This window comes from Pygocentrus nattereri, chromosome 2, assembly GCF_015220715.1.
Source record: "Pygocentrus nattereri isolate fPygNat1 chromosome 2, fPygNat1.pri, whole genome shotgun sequence".
NCBI lineage: Eukaryota > Metazoa > Chordata > Actinopteri > Characiformes > Serrasalmidae > Pygocentrus > Pygocentrus nattereri.
Genome location: NC_051212.1, coordinates 56,166,151 through 56,188,308, shown reverse-complemented (window position 1 = coordinate 56,188,308; position 22,158 = coordinate 56,166,151). Strand labels below are relative to the sequence as shown.

The window sequence follows — 22,158 nt, the reverse complement described above, 5'->3', positions numbered from 1 at the left end:
CCATTCATGGTGGAGGGAGACATGCAGGGCGCTGTGCGGCAAAATAGTCCCCAAAGAAAACTCATTATTCCAGATTTTCCACTGTTTTCCACCATCAGCATTCCATATAAGCTCAGAAGACTCGTGTAGGTTCTCTGGTGGTTCTGGTTCCCATCACCACCACTGTAAAGACGTCTGAACCGTTTCACACCGAACTCTGAATCTCTGATTACACCTCACACACTGAGTTATGGAGGAATTCTGGGAAAATGGGTGGAATTCCCCCGTAAGCGAGAGCAGGAACTGAGTGGGTTCTGGGACGAGCTGCTCTGGCTGGAGCGCCGCACTTGCCTGAGCGGCGAAAGAGGCTGGAGGCTGAAATGGGCTGGAATGTACATAATAATCAATATTCAATCACAATCATTGATTAATATATTAATATCTGCCAGGTTCTGTCTAGGAACAAGTTTCTTGGAAGTCTGTCTTGGTGTTTGTGCTTTAACAGTAATGCAATATTTTGTCACTGTCGTTTAAAAACACCAGCTGTGCCTTACAGTATGTAAATACCGCCCGATGAACAAGCCAATAGAAACGCTCTAAAATGACCGGTTACATTTACATACATTAAAAGAAGGACTGGGTGTCAAATTTAAGATTTAATGGTATTTATTTCAGTATTACTGAAATTTCAGTAGGTGTTCAGCCAATAAGCCATCAGCCAATAAACAAGCCTGTTCCAAAATCCAGGCTGCTGATTGGCTGTGTAAATTACACCGTTACATTATTGTGGGTCGCTGACAAATAAGGGCTCTGAATTCAAAGTTCAGGAGCTATAATTAATATTAATGAGCTTCATTACAACAGTGACAACATATTACAGAGTCAGGTGCGGAGGTTCACGCAGCCCCGTATGTTTTTGTTGATTTTCTAAGCGTGAGGAAGTTCTACAGACACGCAGCACACGCACGCACACGCAGCACACGCACGCACAGCGTGTTTACGAGCCGCGCGTGAGCTTCGCTTTGTTTGTGTTCCACTCCAAGTTTGTGTTCTTCGTAGAAAATCAACAGCTACATGGAATTGGACCAGGGGGCGCTCGGACTCCTGCGTGCTGCCGTAGCGTTTGTGCCCGTTTGTGTCCGTGAGGTCAGTTTTCGGTGTCGGAGGAGTCCGAGCCGTCGGTCAGCCGCGTTTGCTTCTTGCGGACGTTCCAGTGCAGACACTGCGCCAGGCTGTCGAACCAGTCGTACACCAGATCGTGGCAGCAGAGCGACGGTACCGGATAGCAGGAGGTGGTGATTTTAATACTGCACACAGACAGAGAGACGGTCAGACATCAAACACGGCCACACATACGTTTCTGATCCGCATGGTGTCATCATCACCACCATCATCATCACCATCACCACCAACATCATCATCATCATCATCACCACCATCACCACCAACATCATCATCATCATCATCACCACCATCACCACCAACATCATCATCATCATCTCACGGTCCTTATAAATCAGTTTACCGTCCAATCAGATTCTTCTGTCTCTCTCTGTCTGTCTCTCTCTCTGTGAGCATTAGTGAGGTCAGGTGCTGATGTTGGATGGTCAGTTCTGGGTCACTCCAGCTCATCCCAAAGCTATTCGTAGTCCATCTGTTTATTTGTTAGCCCCTTTCACCCTGTTCTTCAGTGGTCAGGACCCCCATGGACCCTCACAGAGCAGGTACTGTTTGGGTGGTGGGTCATTCTCAGCACTGCAGTAACACTGATGTGGTGGTGGTGTGTTAGTGTGTGTTGTGCTGGTCTGAGTGGATCAGACACAGCAGTGCTGCTGGAGTTTTTGAAACACCTCAGTGTCGCTGCTGGACTGAGAACAGTCCACCAACCAAAAATATCCAGCTGACAGCGTCCTGTGGGCAGCATCCTGTGGCCAGCGTCCTGTGACCACTGAAGAAGGTCTAGAGGATGACCAGCACAAACTGTGCAGCAGCAGATGAGCTGTCGTCTCTGACTTTACATCTACAAGGTGGGCTGACGAGGTAGGAGTGTCTAATAGAGTGGACAGTGAGTGGACACAGTGTTTAAAACTCCAGCAGCACTGCTGTGTCTGATCCACTCACACCAGCACCACGTCAGTGTTACTACACAACTATTTTCTTTACTAAAGAACCGTTGAAGAGCCATTGTTTTAAGTGTTAATACGGCCTCTACAGAGAAATGACAATTTTCTGTGAAGGTCAGTTTAAAAAGACTGAGAATTAAAGCCTTTCTAACTTTGTGCTGCAGTTTCACGTCTATTTTACATTTTATTTACTTTCAGGAATGAGAACAAAGGCAGCTGCTCTGTCTGTACTTCAGTCCCTGTTTACAGAGATCAGTGTATAATACAGTCAGAGCCCACAGTCAAGTCTAAAGTGCAGCTCTGATTATCTCCACCTGCTGTCGGAGGGCGGAGCTGTAAATACGGACCGGCGGGGAAACTGATTAAACACAGAACAGCAAACACGGCAGATACTCGGCCCACGGTGCGGAGTCCAACATCAAAGGGAGCGGTACACCAAAATATCAAATTTGCCCAGCTTATTCCCCACCAATCAGCATGGTCCTAACTGCATATCTAATTATTGTCACGCCATGCATATTCATTTAAAAGCTGCACTATGTAAGTTTTGTAGTGAGGAGAAAATGAACAGGCTAAAACCTGGTGGGCGTGTTCTGCTGCTGCAAGTCGCCTGTAAAGCCCAAAATAATCATTTAAAATCAGAGGCGTCGAGTTTTCACACCACGTCGTACGTCTTTATGCATTAACGTCACACAGACTCTAAACGAAGGTCCGGCTCGATGTTTCGGCCTCAAATGACCGCAATCATCATCACACTGAAGATGTGATGGTAGTAGATTCACTCGCGTCCTCAGACGCTCCTTCACCGAGTTTACGCTGAGTTCTCTCTCAGACTCCTCCACTCAGACAGCCCACACTACAGTGTTCTGAGTGCAGTTACTCATTTCCACCAGAGGGGGCTCCAAATGCCTAAATCTTATATAGTGTAGCTTAAGTGCGTGCACATATTAAAGGGCCCGTGTGCTGCTTTTTCTTGTGCTCCATCTTCTCCCCAGATCCACGTGTAACATTACTTTGATTTTCCAAATCCCCAAAATGTACACAGTGCAGCTTTGATGTTGGACTCTGCACCGTGGGCCGTGTTTGCTGTTCTGTGTTTAATCAGTTTCCCTGCCGGGTCCGTATTTACAGCTCCGCCCTCCAACAGCAGGTGGAGATAATCAGAGCTGCACTAATTACACTGTAATCTGTCTCTACGTCTGAAACGCAGAACACGCAGAGCTGGATTATTTGGGCAAAAAATCCTTATAGCTGTAAATTTTCAATAATAATTATCAGCAAGTATTACAGGCATTTCCTGAAGTGCAGTGTTAATCTGAATAGTATCTATTTAATAAATAATATACAAAAAATACTCCACATTAATAAAATGAGAAAAGCACATGCATGTAAAAAGACAATGCTAACTAACTCGGCTAACTGAAAACAGCTGTTGCTAGCTTAGTCTACTAGCTAAAATTAGCTAACCCTAGCTAACTGTGCTAATTTAAAACAGCTAGAAATGCTAACTGAAAATGGCTAACAGCTGTGTTAGCGCTACAGCTAGCACCAATCTGCTAAGTATCCTGCTAGCCTACGACACAACGCCACCCAGTGTCCTGGAGCAGCAACTCTTTACATGCTAACAGTGCTTTATGTAAACATGCATTAACCGGTTCTGATAATTACGGTTATCGTTTGGTCACCTGTCTCCGTGCTGGATTTCCTGCCTCTTCCTGCCGTCGAAGGAGACCCAGGCCGTGTTGCGGGCGTCAGGGGACAGCGTTATCTGGACATAAGGGTGGGGGGGTGGGGATTATAGAGGTTTATATTTAGTAATCCGACTATTGGCTCAATAGGAATAGAATACATCCATGTAAACACCTCATTCGGAATAGTCTAGTCTGAGGTCATTCAGAATACAGTTTCTATCCGACTGAGCGAGGTGGGTAATCCTGTAAATATTCCGTTAAATAGAGGAATAATATCCGCGTAAGCGCCTGTATCCGATTACATTCCCTATCGGAAAGTTTAAGTCCGTTCTGCATGAGCGTCGCGTCACAGTGAGTGTTTATCCCGTTCAACACGGCGGAGCAGAAACTGGTCTGCAGAGGAGACGAAGTTCATGCTCTGGTCTTTAAAAGACGGCGGTGGGACGGACGTCCAGCTTATGCGTCTCAGAGCACGACGTCTTCCTCTCGGCCTTCTTTAATAAGGACGTGTGAAGGACGTTTTCCTGAGTCTGACGTCATTTTAAAGCAGTTAAAAACACAATCACTGCTCACTGCTGCTCATCTCACTCTGACTGGACTCACGTGATGCTGGTTGTCATGGTAACATGTACTGTAAGCGCTACTCCACGCATGAGCGTCATTTTACATCAGATTATTTGTAGTGAGCATGTAAACAGATATTTACATCAGATTGTTGAGTAGAGTGAGAATAAACACCTCCGTCTGAATCTGTAATCTGACTGTTTTCAGATTACAAATTCCAGATTGGCAAAAATCTTTGCGTATAAACAGCCAGTGGCTTGTTATTCTGGCATGTCCCTTCACCTTCAGTAAGAACCATTTTTAACAACTAAAGTGAATGTAATAAAAATATTATCTTGTGAAAAATAGTTTTAAAAAAATCACATTTCTTATTTGCCAGCTGTCTGTTCAGATTCTCTGTTCCACCTTAAACGAAGCAGCATACACTCTGGCACCTGTATAGGCGCCAGCATGTAACTGCTCCACTATTTAAGGTGGAACAGAGAAATTGGAATAAGAAGCCAACTTCAGCCTCGTGGAAGTAATTTGTCTCGTGTGTGCGTCTCGTACCAAAATATTGGGCTCTGAAACTTCTCACAACACAAAATGGTCACCGATTCTACTTCCTTCTACGTCTACAACGCCAACAAATTCAGCATAAAAGTGTAAAAGACGCCCTCTAGTGCCAGAGTTTGGTTTATCTGTTCTGGGCTACTGTAGAAACCTGGCAGCTCCCTGTGTAGATATGAAGGGCTCATTCTCAGATAACAAGAACACAACGATCCACAGCTGATTAGTCACTAATGAACACATGGTTTTGTTACTATAGTCCATTTCTGCTAATAGATCCTCTCTAAATCTCACACACTGCACCTTTAATCTGGCGGGAAATGTGTTTTTTAAATCGGCCCCTCTCCTCACCATCAGCTCCACTCCCGCAGGAACCACGATGGGTCTGAAGGAGAGCGAATGGGGGCAGATGGGGGTCACCATGATAGCTGGGACGTTGGGGTGGATCATGGAGGCTCCAGCTGCTGCTGCGTACGCAGTGCTGCCCGTCGGAGTCGAAACGATCACACCTGTAGAGACGGACGCAAACACAACAGAGACATCAATAAACTGCGCAACAGATCAACAGAGTAGTATATATATATAGTAGTCTAGTATGTTATAGTATAGTAGTAGTATAGTATGTTATAGTATAGTAGTAGTATAGTATGTTATAGTATAGTATGTTATAGTATAGTATCAGTTTAGTATGTTATAGTATAGTAGTAGTATAGTATGTTATAGTATAGTATCAGTGCAGTACGTTATAGTATAGTAGCGGTATAGTACATTATAGTATAGTAGTAGTATAGTATGTTATAGTATAGTACCAGTTTAGTATGTTATAGTATAGTAGTAGTATAGTATGTTATAATATAGTATCAGTATAGTATGTTATAGTATAGTGGTAGTATAGTATGTTATAGTATAGTATGTTATAGTATAGTATCAGTTTAGTATGTTATAGTATAGTAGTAGTATAGTATGTTATAGTATAGTATCAGTGCAGTACGTTATAGTATAGTAGCAGTATAGTACGTTATAGTATAGTAGTAGTATAGTATGTTATAGTATAGTATCAGTTTAGTATGTTATAGTATAGTAGTAGTATAGTATGTTATAATATAGTATCAGTATAGTATGTTATAGTATAGTGGTAGTATAGTATGTTATAGTATAGTAGTAGTATAGTATGTTATAGTATAGTATCAGTATAGTATGTTATAGTATAGTAGCAGTATAGTACGTTATAGTATAGTAGTAGTATAGTATGTTATAGTATAGTAGTAGTATGTTATAGTATAGTATCAGTTTAGTATGTTATAGTATAGTAGTAGTATAGTATGTTATAGTATAGTATCAGTATAGTATGTTATAGTATAGTAGTAGTATAGTATGTTATAGTATAGTAGTAGTATGTTATAGTATAGTATCAGTTTAGTATGTTATAGTATAGTAGTAGTATAGTATGTTATAATATAGTATCAGTATAGTATGTTATAGCATAGTAGTTGTATAGTATGTTATAGTATAGTGGTAGTATAGTATGTTATAGTATAGTAGTAGTATAGTATGTTATAGTATAGTATCAGTATAGTATGTTATAGTATAGTAGCAGTATAGTATGTTATAGTATAGTATCAGTATAGTATGTTATAGTATAGTAGTAGTATAGTATGTTATAGTATAGTAGTAGTATGTTATAGTATAGTATCAGTTTAGTATGTTATAGTATAGTAGTAGTATAGTATGTTATAATATAGTATCAGTATAGTATGTTATAGCATAGTAGTTGTATAGTATGTTATAGTATAGTGGTAGTATAGTATGTTATAGTATAGTAGTAGTATAGTATGTTATAGTATAGTATCAGTATAGTATGTTATAGTATAGTAGCAGTATAGTACGTTATAGTATAGTAGTAGTATAGTACGTTATAGTATAGTAGTAGTATAGTATGTTATAGTATAGTAGTAGTATGTTATAGTATAGTATCAGTTTAGTATGTTATAGTATAGTAGTAGTATAGTATGTTATAATATAGTATCAGTATAGTATGTTATAGCATAGTAGTTGTATAGTATGTTATAGTATAGTATCAGTATAGTATGTTATAGTATAGTAGCAGTATAGTATGTTATAATATAGTAACAGTACAGTATGTTATAGTATAGTAGCAGTATAGTACGTTATAGTATAGTAGTAGTATAGTATGTTATAGTATAGTAACAGTACAGTACGTTATAGTATAGTAGCAGTATAGTATGTTATAGTATAGTAGCAGTATAGCATTTTATAGTATAGTAGCAGTACAGTATGTTATAGTATAGTAGTAGTATATCATAGTATAGTAGTAGTATAGTATGTTATAGTATAGTAGCAGTATAGTATGTTATAGTATAGTAGTAGTATATCATAGTATGGTAGTAGTATAGTATGTTATAGTATAGTAACAGTACAGTACGTTATAGTATAGTAGCAGTTTAGTATGTTATAGTATAGTAACAGTACAGTACGTTATAGTATAGTATGTTATAGTATAGTATGTTATAGTATAGTAGTAGTACAGTATGTTATAGTACAGTATGTTATAGTATAGTAGTAGTATAGTATATCATAGTATAGTAGTAGTGTAGTATGTTATAGTATAGTAGCAGTACAGTACGTTATAGTACAGTATGTTATAGTATAGTAGTAGTACAGTATGTTATAGTACAGTATGTTATAGTATAGTAGTAGTATAGTATGTTATAGTATAGTAGCAGTACAGTATGTTACAGTATAGTATAGTAGTAGTCTGTTCGATTCTAAGGAATAGAGAGGTTGGAGAACAATAGTGTTTATATGAATTAGGACCATGTCTTGGTACGTAAAACTACACGAATGTTATAAATGGGCCTCAAGGAGAACCTGCATGCGCAGGAGTTGCACAGGTGGCGCTCTACACTGTTACATGTCGTCCTCATGCCCTCCCAGCGCTGCTGATATTGGGTTAATAAAGAGTGGAGAAAAGCCGAGACGCATTCACAGAAAGGCGTCACGGGTCATGAGAACAGGTGAGATTCCAGCAGGTCTGTGAGCTCGAGCGTCTGGAACGGGAATCGCTCCTTCATCCCTGTTTGAGCAGCTTTATTTACTTCTACTGTTACAGGGAGGACAGAGAGGACAGAGAGGTTTGACGTAACCTGGTTAACGTCAGCTGTTATCGTAGTGCTGTTAGCATGTATTTATGCAGTTATTCACTCTACACTCTGCCTCGGAGGCACAGGATGATGCATAATGCCTCGTTTAGGCAGGAGCACTGCTGCCGTCATAATAAAAGTCCTGTATAATTCTATATTTACTTTACTTACTACCCATTAGCATTACTATTATTATAGAAAATAACAACAAATTATTATTAATAGTAACAGCAGCAGTACAATTATATACAAAAGTTTGTCAAATTCCATGATGTTGATTTTCTGAGTGTGTGTCTTCTACAGAGAACAACTTAAATATGACATTTCTCTGATAATTATTTTAGCACAGTTTTTATTTAGTTTAATGTATTGGAAAAAAAAAAAACTTACACAGGCCACATTTTGTGTCTTACTTATTCCCAATATGTTATTTAGGTAAATAAACAGTAATTGTGCATTGAAACGTGCAGAGGTGTGTCTGTAAAGGACGTGTTAACTTATTCTGTGCATGTGTGAATTTTCTGAGTGCGAATTTGACTGGGGTGCACAAACTTTTGACTGTGTATCGACTCCCAACTTTAGGCCTGTAGACGTCTCCACACTCACCATCTCCCTGGACGGAGGTGATGAGGCGGCCGTCCAGGTACAGGTCAACATTCGACAGGTAAGAGGAGGGGCCTCTGTCCACCACCACCTCATTCAGCACCTGTACACGCACATGCACACAAACACGCACACACACACACACAGTTTCACTAATGTTAACAATCCCCTTCTACTTTAACACCCATACACACACACACACACACACACAGTTTCACTCACTCATAAACACACACACACACACACACACAGTTTCACTAATGTTAACAATCCCCTCTACTTTAACACTCATACACACACACACACACACACACAGTTTCACTCACTCATAAACACACACACACACACACACACACAGTTTCACTCACTCATAAACACACACACACACACACACACAGTTTCACTCACTCATAAACACACACACACACAGTTTCACTAATGCTAACAGTCCCCTCTACTTTAACACTCATACACACACACACACACACACACAGTTTCACTCACTCAAACACACACACACACACAGTTTCACTAATGCTAACAGTCCCCTCTACTTTAACACTCATACACACACACACACACACACACACACACAGTTTCACTCACTCATAAACACACACACACACACACACACACACACAGTTTCACTAATGCTAACAGTCCCCTCTACTTTAACACTCGTACACACACACACACACACACACACAGTTTCACTCACTCATAAACACACACACACACACACACACAGTTTCACTAATGCCAACAGTCCCCTCTACTTTAACACTCATACACACACACACACACACACACACACACACACACAGTTTCACTAATGCTAACAGTCCCCTCTACTTTAACACTCATACACACACACACACACACACACACACACACACACAGTTTCACTCACTCATAAACACACACACACACACACACACACAGTTTCACTAATGCTAACAGTCCCCTCTACTTTAACACTCATACACACACACACACACACACACAGTTTCACTCACTCATATACACACACACACAGTTTCACTAATGTTAACAATCCCCTTCTACTTTAACACTCACACACACACACACACACACACACACAGTTTCACTAATGTTAACAATCCCCTTCTACTTTAACACTCATACACACACAGTCCCACTCACTCATAAACACACACACATACAGTCTCACTCATACACACACACACACACACACACACACACACAGTCTCACTCATACACACACACACACACACATACAGTCTCACTCATACACACACACACACACACACACAGTCTCACTCATACACACACACACACACACACACAGTCTCACTCATACACACACACACACACACACACACATACAGTCTCACTCATACAGTCTCATACACACACACACACATACAGTCTCACTCATACACACGCAAATACACACAGTCTCACTCATACACACACACACACACACACACACACACACACACACATATGCATGCATGCACTCATGCATACACATACTCACAAAGCGTGACTGAGTGACAGTGAGTGAGAGACTGAGGGAGTGAGTGATTGTGACTGAGGGAGTGAGAGACTGAGGGAGTGGGAGACTGAGGGAGTGAGTGAGGGAGTGATTATTACTGTATAATATTATTGTATAATATCATTAGTAGTAGTATTGCTATTCTAATTGTATTATTAACAACAGTAATAATAATTATAACAATAATAACAGTAGTAGTACTTGCAGAAATACCTGCAGCAGTATTATTAAGGCTGGTTAATAACCTGAGCAGACACTGTTCAGGTTGACGCGCTGAACTGAACTGCAGACACTGTTGTGTCCAGAGGCCCAAGCAGGTTATCATTATAATGAAAATGTAAATGGGGTTTCTAAGGAAGTTGTTATCGACAGCTCGCTCTCTCAAAACGTTTCCATGAAATATGAAAACAGCGTATCTGCAGTCGGCTTTACACAAACACACTGCGCACCAGCTGGACCGCCTGCTGCTGCAAGTGATGGGAAACGGAAAACAGGCCGATTGATTTATCAATAAACGTTAGAATTTAAAAGATCTGTTACATGTTATACACAGACTGAGATCCTCTACATCAGCTCGGCACACGCTGCACGCGCTCGCTGCTGTGGACCAGGCGATGGAGTAACGACGAAATGAAAGGAGCACAGAAACTCGCTGATAAAGGGGACGTTACTACATACTGACTTAGGCTGTCCATCACTATTTTATTAGCGCCCATTTTTTAATGGATCAATTTATAACACTGTGCATTAAAACATCTGCAGACATCATTTGGCCAAAACCACTCTGAGCAACTTTAAAAGAAGCCTCTGCCTGGAAAGCCGTTTCTCTGAAATGTGTGCAGAGCAACAACAAAGAGCTTTTATCTGCTTTGTAAACATGAACCACACCGAGTGTTTGTTCATGAGCTTTAGAGACATAATAGACTGTAAATTAAATAGCTCACGCCTTCCCACTGATTTCTGCACATTTTTGAGAAATGACTTGCAACATATCTGCAATAAAATCATCTTAAATCTAGTAAACATGTCTAATCCGCTGTTCCGGGACACATGAAGCCCCGACTGCCCCAACATCTGCAGACTGGAGCTGACCGGCTCTGACTCGGCCTGGCTGAGAATCGGGGCTGAAGGCGTGTGGCGTAGCTGCTTTACCTGCAGCTGCAGCGTGATTTTGCCCGCCTCTGTGCCGATGTGGTTCGGAGGCCCGGTTCCGTTTTCCTCGGGTTTGAAGAGCTGCTCACTTCTCTGGAACAAACCCTTCACCACCTTCACCTTCAGACGACTGCGCAGGACGATGGCTGCGTTGCCTGGGAAACGCACAGTCACATGCAGGCAGATACAACATCGATGAAACCCTGCAGACACTCTGAATAACACATAGTACATACTGAAAAATTCCCATAAGCTATTATAGCTCATGGTAAACACTGCATAATTCATAGTAGTTACTGTAGTTCATGGTAAATACTGAATAATTGCGGATGCACTGATATGGGAATTCTGGGCTATTACCAATAACGGGTATATATACACACACACACACACACACACACACACATACACACACACCTTGGACATGCCTAACTGTCTTCTGTAAAGGCCACTGCACACTGGATGCGCCGCAACGTCAAAACATTCAAAACTATTGTTTTAAATGGAGGTAAGTACTTTAAACCGTGTTGAAACCGTGTTTAAAGTGTCCTCACAATGCTTATCATAATACTTGTTGTTATGACTAAAAGGCATTGAATCCCTCAAGTGCAGCCACGCCCAGTGTTCTTCGTTCACTACAGTACATTAAGGCTCTTTGGCTTTAGGTCCAGCTCTGGTACATTAAACATTAATCGTTATTTACACACAGTAACAGCCGAAATCATGACTGCAATTCGTAGCATCCAGTCGGAAATCGGCATTTAACCATAACTACATCAAATTAAAGCCACACTTGAGCCACACTGAGGCCACAGAAAGCCTCAGCAGATCACGAGGCTTTAAAGTGGCAGAGAGAAGCAGCCAGTCTTTCAGATACACAGAGATGCTAAGGGTAAAGGCAGTAAACTGACGCTGAGCGTGATGAGGCGATGAACACCTTCATTTCACTCAGTTCACACAAGCAGAGAGTAAAACTGAACTGAAACCCGGCGTTTATCGGCTCACCAGCACCAGCACGTCACCGCTGCACCATTTAAGGTGGAACGGGAAAGAAGCTGGAGAATAAGAACAACCTCAGCCTCACGGTTTTAACGCTGGTCTTTTTACAGGAGGGTTAAGCTCTGAAAACATCGTACCTGGGGGTTCGTGTGCAGAGCCGCCTGCCTCAGCAGTGCTTGTGTGCACAGGGCTGTAGCGTGTAGCCTAAATGCTAACATGCTCTTAATCATACAATAAACATTTCATCAAACATCAGTTTGAAACACTGACCGAATCTGAGCGTCGGCGCGATGTCAATGACGTCTAACCAGGCAAATACTGACCGATACGATACAATTACGATATCATAGTGCATCCCTGTGAATAACTCGTCACGGATACTGAATAATTCATAGTAGTAACTTTAACAGCTACTGAATGATGTGCAGAGGACAATGAATAACTCATAGCAGATACTACATAATTAACAATACTGAGTCATTCACAGCTCAGAGTACCTTCAAACACTTTGTCCACCTCCGTCTTATAGGACTCGAATTTGAAGGGAGTGAGGAAGCCGAGGGAGCCCAGGTGGAAGGCCATAACAGGAGGGACGCTGCCCTGTGGACACAAACACTCCAGCTCACATCTACACCTGCTTTAACTGATCCCATCAAACCGAACCTAAAGACACATTTCACAAAAACTTTCTGACCGTTCTTCCAGAAGCACATTTGTGAGGTCAGATGCTGATGTTGGACGAGAAGGCCTGGCTCACAGTCTCCACTCTAATTCATCCCAAAGGTGTTCTATGGGGTTGAGGTCAGGACTCTGTGCAGGCCAGTCAAGTTCTTCCACACCAAACTGGCTCATCCGTGTCTTTATGGACCTGCTTTGTGCACTGGTGGCCAGTCATGTTGGAGCAGGAAGGGGCCGTCCCCAAACTGTTCCCACAAAGTTGGGAGCATGAAATTGTCCAAAATCTCTTGGTGCTGAAGCTTTAAGAGTTCCTTTCACTGGAACTAAGGGGCCGAGCCCAACTCCTGAAACACACCCCCACACCATGATCCCCCCTCCACCAAACTTTACACTCAGCACAATGCAGTCAGACAAGTACCGTCTCCTGGCAACCGCCAAACCCAGACTCGTCCATCAGATTTCCAGACGGAGAAGCGTGATTGGTCACTCCAGAGAACTCGTCTCCACTGCTCTAGAGTCCAGTGGCGGCGCTTTACACCACTGCATTCCACGCTTTGCATTGCGCTTGATGATGTAAGGCTTGGATGCAGCTGCTCGGCCATGGAAACCCATTCCATGAAGCTCTCTATGCTGTTCTTGAGCTGATCTGAAGGCCACATGAAGTTTGGAGGTCTGTAGTGATTGACTCTGCAGAAAGTCGGTGACCTCTGCGCACTATGCCCCTCAGCATCCGCTGACCGCTCTGCCATTTTACGTGGCCGACCACTTCGTGGCTGAGTTGCTGTCGTTCCCAATCCCTTCCACTGTGTTATAATCCCACTGACAGTGGACTGTGGAATATTTAGTAGTGAGGAAATTTCACGACTGGACTTGCTGCACAGGTGGCGTCCGATCACGGTACCACGCTGGAATTCTCTGAGCTCCTGAGAGCTTTAATTGAATAATTGTGACTCACCTGGAAAAGCGAGGAAGCGTAGAGCAGCGTTCCGTCTCCACCCAGACAGATGATCAGATCTATACAGTCTGATATGTCATCAAACCCTGCAAGGCAAAGCACAGATTCAAATCATTACAATAACTGTGTAATGAGTAAAATACAGATTTACACTGTAATATTTTACGTTTTCTAAGCCGCACCCTCTATATCACAGCTAAAGGAAGCCGAGTGGATACAGAACCTTCTCTGAAGGTGCACAGCTGCTTCCGGATGCTGGAGAACGTTTCGTCTGCTGTGAGCGCGACGTCGTCCACCACCTTCTTCTCCACAAACACCATCAGGCGCTTCTCCTGCGGTCAGTCAGAAACATGGAGAGAGGCTGATTGGCTGTGAGGATTTACTGAGCTCAGAACTGTTCAGAACACAGGACCACGGTCCAATTCACACAGAGAGCACAGCTGACGAACGACAGACCGCTGGGCAAATGACCCGAATTACATCGGTCAATCAAAAACAGGAGGCACTGTGAACAGGGAGCCCTGCAAATCAGCCCTTTTCACAGCCATGATACTCAACTTCAGTCTGACTTGGAGGCCCTCAGTTTAACCCTGAACTGTAAGTTTTTAAAATGAAACAGGAAAATCTTGATATAATTACCCCACCTTAAAAAAGAGTAACAGAGTCTAGAATGGAGTTTATTTCCTCCTGACTCACAGATCTCTAAACCGATCTCTGACTCAGAGTAAGAGAGGTAGTTTATTTCCTCCTGACTCATAAACGGATTATGGAATCGAATCCTGAGGTTTCAAGCTTTCTAGCGGTGTATTACATCACCAGAAGATTTAAGGCATAAAATGCAATCCCAGCAGGCATTTCCTTCTGTTGGGATCTCACTTACAGCTGGCTGTGGCATCACTGGGGTTCAAACTCTTTAAAATATCTCTTGATAATGTGGTGAACGCGCAGAATTATTCAGGGGTTTTCTTGGATTTCTGTGTCCATGAATGTTTAACACACTGTTTTCGTTAACTTAAATTTAAGAGTCAAACATTCTAGAACTTCCGGAGAGACAGAATAAACCGTGAGCAGGTCGGCTGGATCATTTATGAGGAACCTGCTGGATTCCTGAAAGCTGAGCAGAGCTATGAGAGAAAACCCGCAGGAGGAGATGAGACTTCATTTGCCTCTATTTATGCTCACAACCAAATTGAGCTGGACGGAGGTCCAAAACCACCTCCACCCCACCCCAGACTGGACTCACAGCAGACCATGATCTCACAGCTTCTCGGGTCACTGCAGGTAACACTGAAAGGCTGGCTTTACAATGCAGGGCTGCACGATTACGGCCAAAATCATAATCACGATTATTTCACCTCGTTTCTACGCTCACTGTCCACTCTGTCAGCTCCACTGACCACACTGCTGTGTCTGATCCACTCAGACCAGCACAACACACACTAACACACCACCACCACGTCAGTGTCACTGCATTGCTGATAATGATCCACCACCCAAACAGTACCTGCTCTGTGAGGGTCCATGGGGGTCCTGACCACTGAAGAACAGGGTAACAGAGTATCAGAGAAACAGATGGACTACAGTCTGTAACTGTAGAACTACAGAGTGGAACTGAACGGTCAGTGGAGCTGATAGAGTGGACAGTGAGTGTTGATACGAGGAGGTGGTCAGTTTTTACTGCCACTGTTGCCGCTGGCGACGCTCATGGGGGCTCAGACTCAGATCTCTCTGTAAAGCTGCTGTGTGCCAACACCTGTTGTGAAAGCGCTGTTTAAATAAACTCTGACTCGAGGAAGCCGGAGGGGCGCAGTCATCTCGCCCACAGACTGCTTTGCATAAGCATTTGCCTGACCGAGCCGGGCGGCTCCGAGGGCTCAGGGAACGAGATCCTGTAATAAAGCCTCCAGGTGTGCTGATGTTTGCTGAGTCAGAGCTAATAATGCGCGGAGACCTCGTTAGTGAGCTCTAATATACCTGATCGTGTGGTTTCTCACAATCTCATCTACGAACGTGGACTGAAGAACGTGAGCACAGATAAACAAGGTCACCTTGAAGGCTGAACTGTATTTCTCTCTGTTTACTCCTCTGTGCACCGTGTGCCTCCTACAGCGCCCCCACAGGCTCAGTGTGCCTCCTACAGCGCCCCCACAGGCTCAGTGTGTTCACTGCTGTCACTGCCACACTTTAGCTACTGTAACGTACATACAGTGAGATAAGGTGCTAAGGTGTTGCTAGGCTGTTGCCATGTTCTCCCAAGTGGCTGATAGGCCTTGGACTGGTTATCCCAGGTGGTTGCTAAGGTGTTGCTATGCTGTAGCTGTGAAATCCCAGATGGTTGGTGAGGTGTTGCTATGCTGTTGCCATGTTATTCCAGGTGGTTGCTAAGATGCTGCTAGGCTGTTGCTATGGAATCCCAGGAGGTTGCTAAGATCTTGCCAGACCACCATGTTATCCTAGGTGGTTGCTAATTGCTAAGGTGTTGCTAGGCTGTTGCCATGTTATCCCAGCTGGTTACTAAGGTGTCGCTAGGCAACTGCTATGAAATCCAGGTGGTTGGTAAGATGTTGGTATGCTGTTGCTATGTTATTCCAGGTGGTTGCTTAGGTGTTGCTAGGCAACTGCAATGAAATCCAGGTGGTTGGTAAGATGTTGCTATGCTGTTGCTATGTTATTCCAGGTGGTTGCTAAGATGCTGCTAGGCTGTTGCTATGGAATCCCAGGAGGTTGCTAAGATGTTGCTAGACCACCGTGTTATCTTAGCTAATTGCTAAGGTGTTGCTAGGCTGATGCCATGTTATCCCAGGTGGTTGCTAAGGTGTAACTAGGCAACTGCAATGAAATCCAGGTGGTTGCTAAGGTGTAACCAAGTTATCCCAGGTTGTTGCTAAGTGCCTGGTAGGCCACTGGCATATTATCCCAGGTGGTTGCTAAGGTATCGCTGTATGAGTATGATCAGTCTTTTATCTGGTGCTGCGTTTCAGTGCTGTATGGTGTTTCTATGGCTGCTCTGTAGGTGTTCTTCATCTCCTACCTCCACCAGAAACCTGCACAGCTCCTTAAAGGGCTCCAGCAGACCCTCGTCTCTGACCTTCCGGATCACCAGCACGTTCAGTGGAGGTTTGCTCCACGTTAGCCGCTGGCTGGCCGGGTCCTGGATGTGCCTGGAGTTAAAATATAGACTCAATCAACAACTGCATTCAATACGAAATCACTCTGGACATCACAACCCTTACTGCTGCTCTATGATCTTTACAGAAGCTCTTAATCAGCTCTGAACTCCAGTTTAGCACCTCAGGCCTTGTTCAGACTGCCAGCCCAAATCTGACCCATGTCATATCCAGACTGATTTTTAATAGTCTGGACAGAAAAATAACACACAACATCTGGTTTTTACTCATTTTTGTACATTAGGAGATGGTTTGAAATGCGACTCCAGATTCTACAGATGTGTCCCAAAATGACTTTTAGGTGAAAGAAATCTTTAAACAGATGATTCCTCCAGGGTTCTTTAGTAAAGACCGTGGTTCTATACAAACCATGACCACCCAAAGAACCACTGGCTTGCTTAAATCTTCAGGGTGACCTGGTTCTTCATATTGATGGAGAGTGTGTTATATACGTGGTTCAGTATAGAATCTTTTCAAAAACAGGTCAATATAGCACTAAAATGGGTTCTCCACCAGTCTGTAGAACCAGTTCACACAGTGTGAGCTCTGCACTGATTGGCTGTGTCTCGGTCCTTATGATTCGGTGTGGGTGAGCGGGGCTAAACTGCTGTAGACATCACAAAGAACTCAAAACAGGCTGTGTTTGTAGCTAGAACTTCATTTACTTATCCACCTCAAACTCTGCCTATGTGTACAGCCACTGAAGCTGCTGAACACTGTCGTTTTATTGGCTCCCTACCGAAACATCTGCATGAATTAGGGTGTGCTTCATGTAAATGATATGTAAATGAGGTGCTGTTTGGCTGGCGCTTGATTTCACGCACTGACTCCGATTCAGCGCTCAAATCTCCACTCATTTCTACGGTGTACGTAAGTTTGAAGGATCAGACACTGAGTAGTTTATCGGTCATTAGAGGCGGCCAAATCGAAATTATTCTTTTGACACAACTCTGATTAACAAGGGCCACTGGGTGGTCAATAATAATGACTTATTTACATGCTAAAGAGAAGCTGTGTAAAAATTAATCACGACTGTTTTCGATAAAAGCACAGAAACGTCATAAACAGACAGGAGAAAACAAAATACGAATAAACGGAATATTCCATAACAATCCTGGCCCACGATACTCACATGACCGAGGTCGGGTTGGGGAGGACGCAGGCTTTGGGTCCGAAGTGAGTGGTGGGATATGGTCCATGAAGAAAATGAGCTCGTCTGGAATAATAAAGATATTGAACACTTATCAGATCTTTATTGATGGACAGCAGAACTTTCACGCTATGAGGCTCTGGTCTGCACTGGAAATAAGGTGCTTGTCCAAATCTGTCAACCTGGAGCTTCGTCAGTTATCGGGTACATGAAACGCAAAAATCAATCTGAAGCAAAATTTAACTGCATTGATTTCTGAACGTTCTCCGTCTAGCCGGTTTTTCTGTTTTCCTCATCTCTCTGTTTGGAGTCTCTGAAAATCCTCCGATTGTAGCCCCAACACTTCACCCCACCCCTCTATCTCAACCAGAACCGGGACACCCACCCCTAGATCTGAACAAGCAAAACAGAAGGGATAGGGCTGAGTGGTGGGGACGAGGGGTGGAACAGGACTGGGCCCACATTAAAAATATATACATATTTATTTAACTAAACCCCGTTAAACTGGACTAATTATTCTCTTTTTGTGCTCAGACGTGCAGCTGAGAAGTACTGACTATACACACACACACACACACACACACACACACACGATGATAATGATACTCAGAAACGGTTACTGTGATATAAAAATCCTAATCCCTCTGAGTTTGGACGCTTACACCTCCAGCGAGTGACCGTATGCAGTAAAGGAGACAAACAGCCTGTAAATGCGGCGATTTCCTTCACCTGCATCGATCCAGTCTTTTAGACGAGCTCTCGCTCGTCTCCTCCAACGCCGCAGGCCACTCTGAAGCCTCAAGCTCTTCATCTCGCTGGTCACTTCCTGCCCGCTCCTGCGCGCTCGGACCGTTTGATTGTCGGTGGGATTTCTTCCCCTCTCTCCGTCTCCTCGGAGATTTCCCACGCCTGGGCGGCCGGTTAGCCCCGCCTCTCTCCTCCACACCCTCCATCCTGAAGAGTGACAAAGCCGACAGGAGCAACAGAGTTTATTACGCTGTTAAACGCATTTCACACTCCTTCCCCACGAAGCCCCACTCACAGCATTCGGCGGTTTTATGAACCAAGCACAGCCGGAACGATCCGTTCTGACGCTGACGGTCCCGAGGGGAATAAAACTACAAATTCACTCAAAACGGCTTCGTTTATCTGACACGTCGAGACCCTGTTCTTCAGTGGTCAGGACCCCCATGGACCCTCACAGAGCAGGTACTGTTTGGGGGGTGGGTCATTCTCAGCACTGCAGTAACACTGACGTGGTGGTGGTGTGTTAGTGTGTGTTGTGCTGGTCTGAGTGGATCAGATACAGCGGTGCTGCCGGAGTTTTTAAACACTGTGTCCACTCACTGTCCACTCTATTAGACACTCCTACCTTGTCGGTCCACCTTGTAGATGTAAAGTCAGAGACGACAGCTCATCTGCTGCTGCACAGTTTGTGTTGGTCATCCTCTAGTCCTTCATCAGTGGTCACAGGACACTGCCCACAGGACGCTGCTGGCTGGATATTTTTGGTTCTCAGTCCAGCAGCGACACTGAGCTGTTTAAGAACTCCAGCAGCTCTGCTGTGTCTGATCCACTCAGACCAGCACAACACACACTATCACACCACCACCACGTCAGTGTTACTGCAGTGCTGAGAATGACCCACCACCCAAACAGTACCTGCTCTGTGAGGGTCCATGGGGGTCCTGACCACTGAAGAACAGGGTAACAGAGTATCAGAGAAACAGATGGACTACAGTCTGTAACTGTAGAACTACAGAGTGCAGCTATACGGTCAGTGGACCTAATGAAGTGGTCAGTGAGTTTATATCAGTGAATACTGTAATCTAATTTCCTCAGTTCCATTTTACTCATTAACATTTAACTGTTTGTTCCCAAAACTGTGTTTAGATTCATTCTGCTGTGTCGGTTCAGAGGCTTTTAGACCGGTTCGCTCTGTTTTCTCTCATAATAATAAAATCATATCAATATAATTCAGTCTTTTCCACCTGCTGCTGCTTCAATATCAGCCCATATAACAAACCAACGAGGTTACCGTACTTGTCAATAACACAATTATTAATAATAATAATACTTAAATTTATATAGTTATCAGTAATAACAACTACCCTTAGCCACTTTTAGCAGCTAATGCTAACCTGCCCATTCAGCTCAATGGTGTATTAGCTAGCTATGCTAAGCTACATGGCTAGCCGCTGCAGTTTCCGCGGGTTTAAGGCTCGGCAGCGGGACAGTCCGCTGAGATAAAGCGCGTTATTATTAATTATTAATTAAATATAAACTAATATGTGGACTAAAGTCACGGGTCGTTATCAAACATGATCATTACGACCTGATTTACCAGCTTACCGTTAGCAGGACAGAGACGACGAAACGAGGCTGTTATTTTCTTTTCCCACCTGTTTTCCGGATAGTCCCGCCCTCCTACGGCTGCGATTGGCTAACCTCATCCCGCCGCTGGCGCGATGATTGGATAGTAGGTAAAAGTCACAAGCAGTCCACCAATGGGCGCGTACCAGGCATCAAACTTAGGTGTTCACTATTAAAAAACTCGCTGATTATTTTAAAACCGCCGTTTCCCATAATTTATGATGATGCGCATTAACCACGATACCGAGAAACTCAGCAACGGTCCACTTTTAAAAAGGGGAACACCGCTGATTTTCAAAATTCCTGCATAATTAAGTGGTCAAGATGTAATCAGAGCGGTTCAGAGCGGAGGAACCAGACGTCCCCCTCTAAAAGCTCCTCACAGTGGTGGTGATGGGAACCAGACGTCCCTCTAAAAGCTCCTCACAGAAAGTTCCTACATGAACTGGTTCTGAATTCACTGCCTGATGACTGAGACGCTGTTTTATGAGAGTTTAGAGAACTTCAACTCCATTCATGGTGGAGGGAGACATGCAGGGCGCTGTGCGGCAAAATAGTCCCCAAAGAAAACTCATTATTCCAGATTTTTCCAGAAGTTTTCCATCATTAACATTCCATATGAGCTCAGAAGACTCATGTAGGTTCTCTGGAGGTTCTGGATGGTAAATAAAGTGTCTATATCTGTGTTGTAGTCATGGCGACGCCTGGTTCCCATCACCACCACTGTAAAGACGTCTGAACTGTTTCACACCAAACCCTCTGATTACACCTCACACATTGAGTTATGGAGGGAATTTGTAAAAATGGGTGGATTTTCCCTTTAACCATCAAAGGTTGAAATGCACACTGCAGTCAGTTTGTAAAGGAGTCATATTTAAGGTGGAATGTTTTAAGATAATTTTGAGTCAGTCTATAAAGTTTATACAGTCTGTCTTTACCAGTAAAACAGCAGACAGTTATTAAAGCTGCACTATGTAAGTTTTGTAGTGAGGAGAATATGAACAGGCTAAAACCTGTTTTAATCAGTTTTTCTTTACAGGAGAAGGAAAAAACCTAATCTAATTTCAGCGCAAGTCAATGGAACCAGACGTCTTTCCAAGCAATTATTGGCCCTTTCTTTTGGTCGGTTCCTCATGAAATTTACACACAATGGAAAGGACAACAGGCATTTTCAAATGAGGTCAGAAACAGAGAAACAGATTTTTTCTTCCGACAACAGCGATATACACACTCGTCATCTACAGGACTCACACTTGTGAGAATCAAGACTTCAAAGCTCTTTCTGGTTTCTTTTAAAGTGAAGGTTTATGAAGGTTAGTCCAGACAGGGTCGCGGGATAGAGACCCATGACGTCTCAGTTAATGTCTTCACCGCTGTGTTTTATTTTGCCTCAGTATTTAAATTTGCCTCAGACTAACACACCCAGTTCACACACACGTCTGTGTGTTGCAGCTGTGGAGCACGACTGCAGTCG

At 43.4% G+C, this 22,158-nt stretch overlaps 1 protein-coding gene across 2 annotated transcripts; it reads right to left on the bottom strand.

Moving 5' to 3' along the window:
• Positions 1–627: 627 nt before the first annotated feature.
• Positions 628–20,724, bottom strand: nadkb (NAD kinase b). 2 transcript variants are annotated; one of them, XM_017725493.1, is made up of 12 exons: positions 20,664–20,724; positions 19,041–19,265; positions 18,294–18,377; positions 17,026–17,155; positions 14,218–14,326; positions 13,995–14,080; positions 12,859–12,961; positions 11,363–11,517; positions 8,620–8,773; positions 5,258–5,415; positions 3,788–3,870; positions 628–1,286 (listed from the first exon to the last, which is right to left on the bottom strand). In XM_017725493.1, exons 2-12 carry the CDS (start codon positions 19,262–19,264, stop codon positions 1,127–1,129), a joined length of 1,446 nt encoding a protein of 481 aa, XP_017580982.1. In that variant the 5' UTR covers position 19,265; positions 20,664–20,724; the 3' UTR covers positions 628–1,126. The 2 variants fall into 2 exon arrangements, with proteins under 2 accessions (XP_017580982.1, XP_017580983.1); XM_017725494.1 differs by having other exon boundaries at positions 8,674–8,773.
• Positions 20,725–22,158: the final 1,434 nt, after the last annotated feature.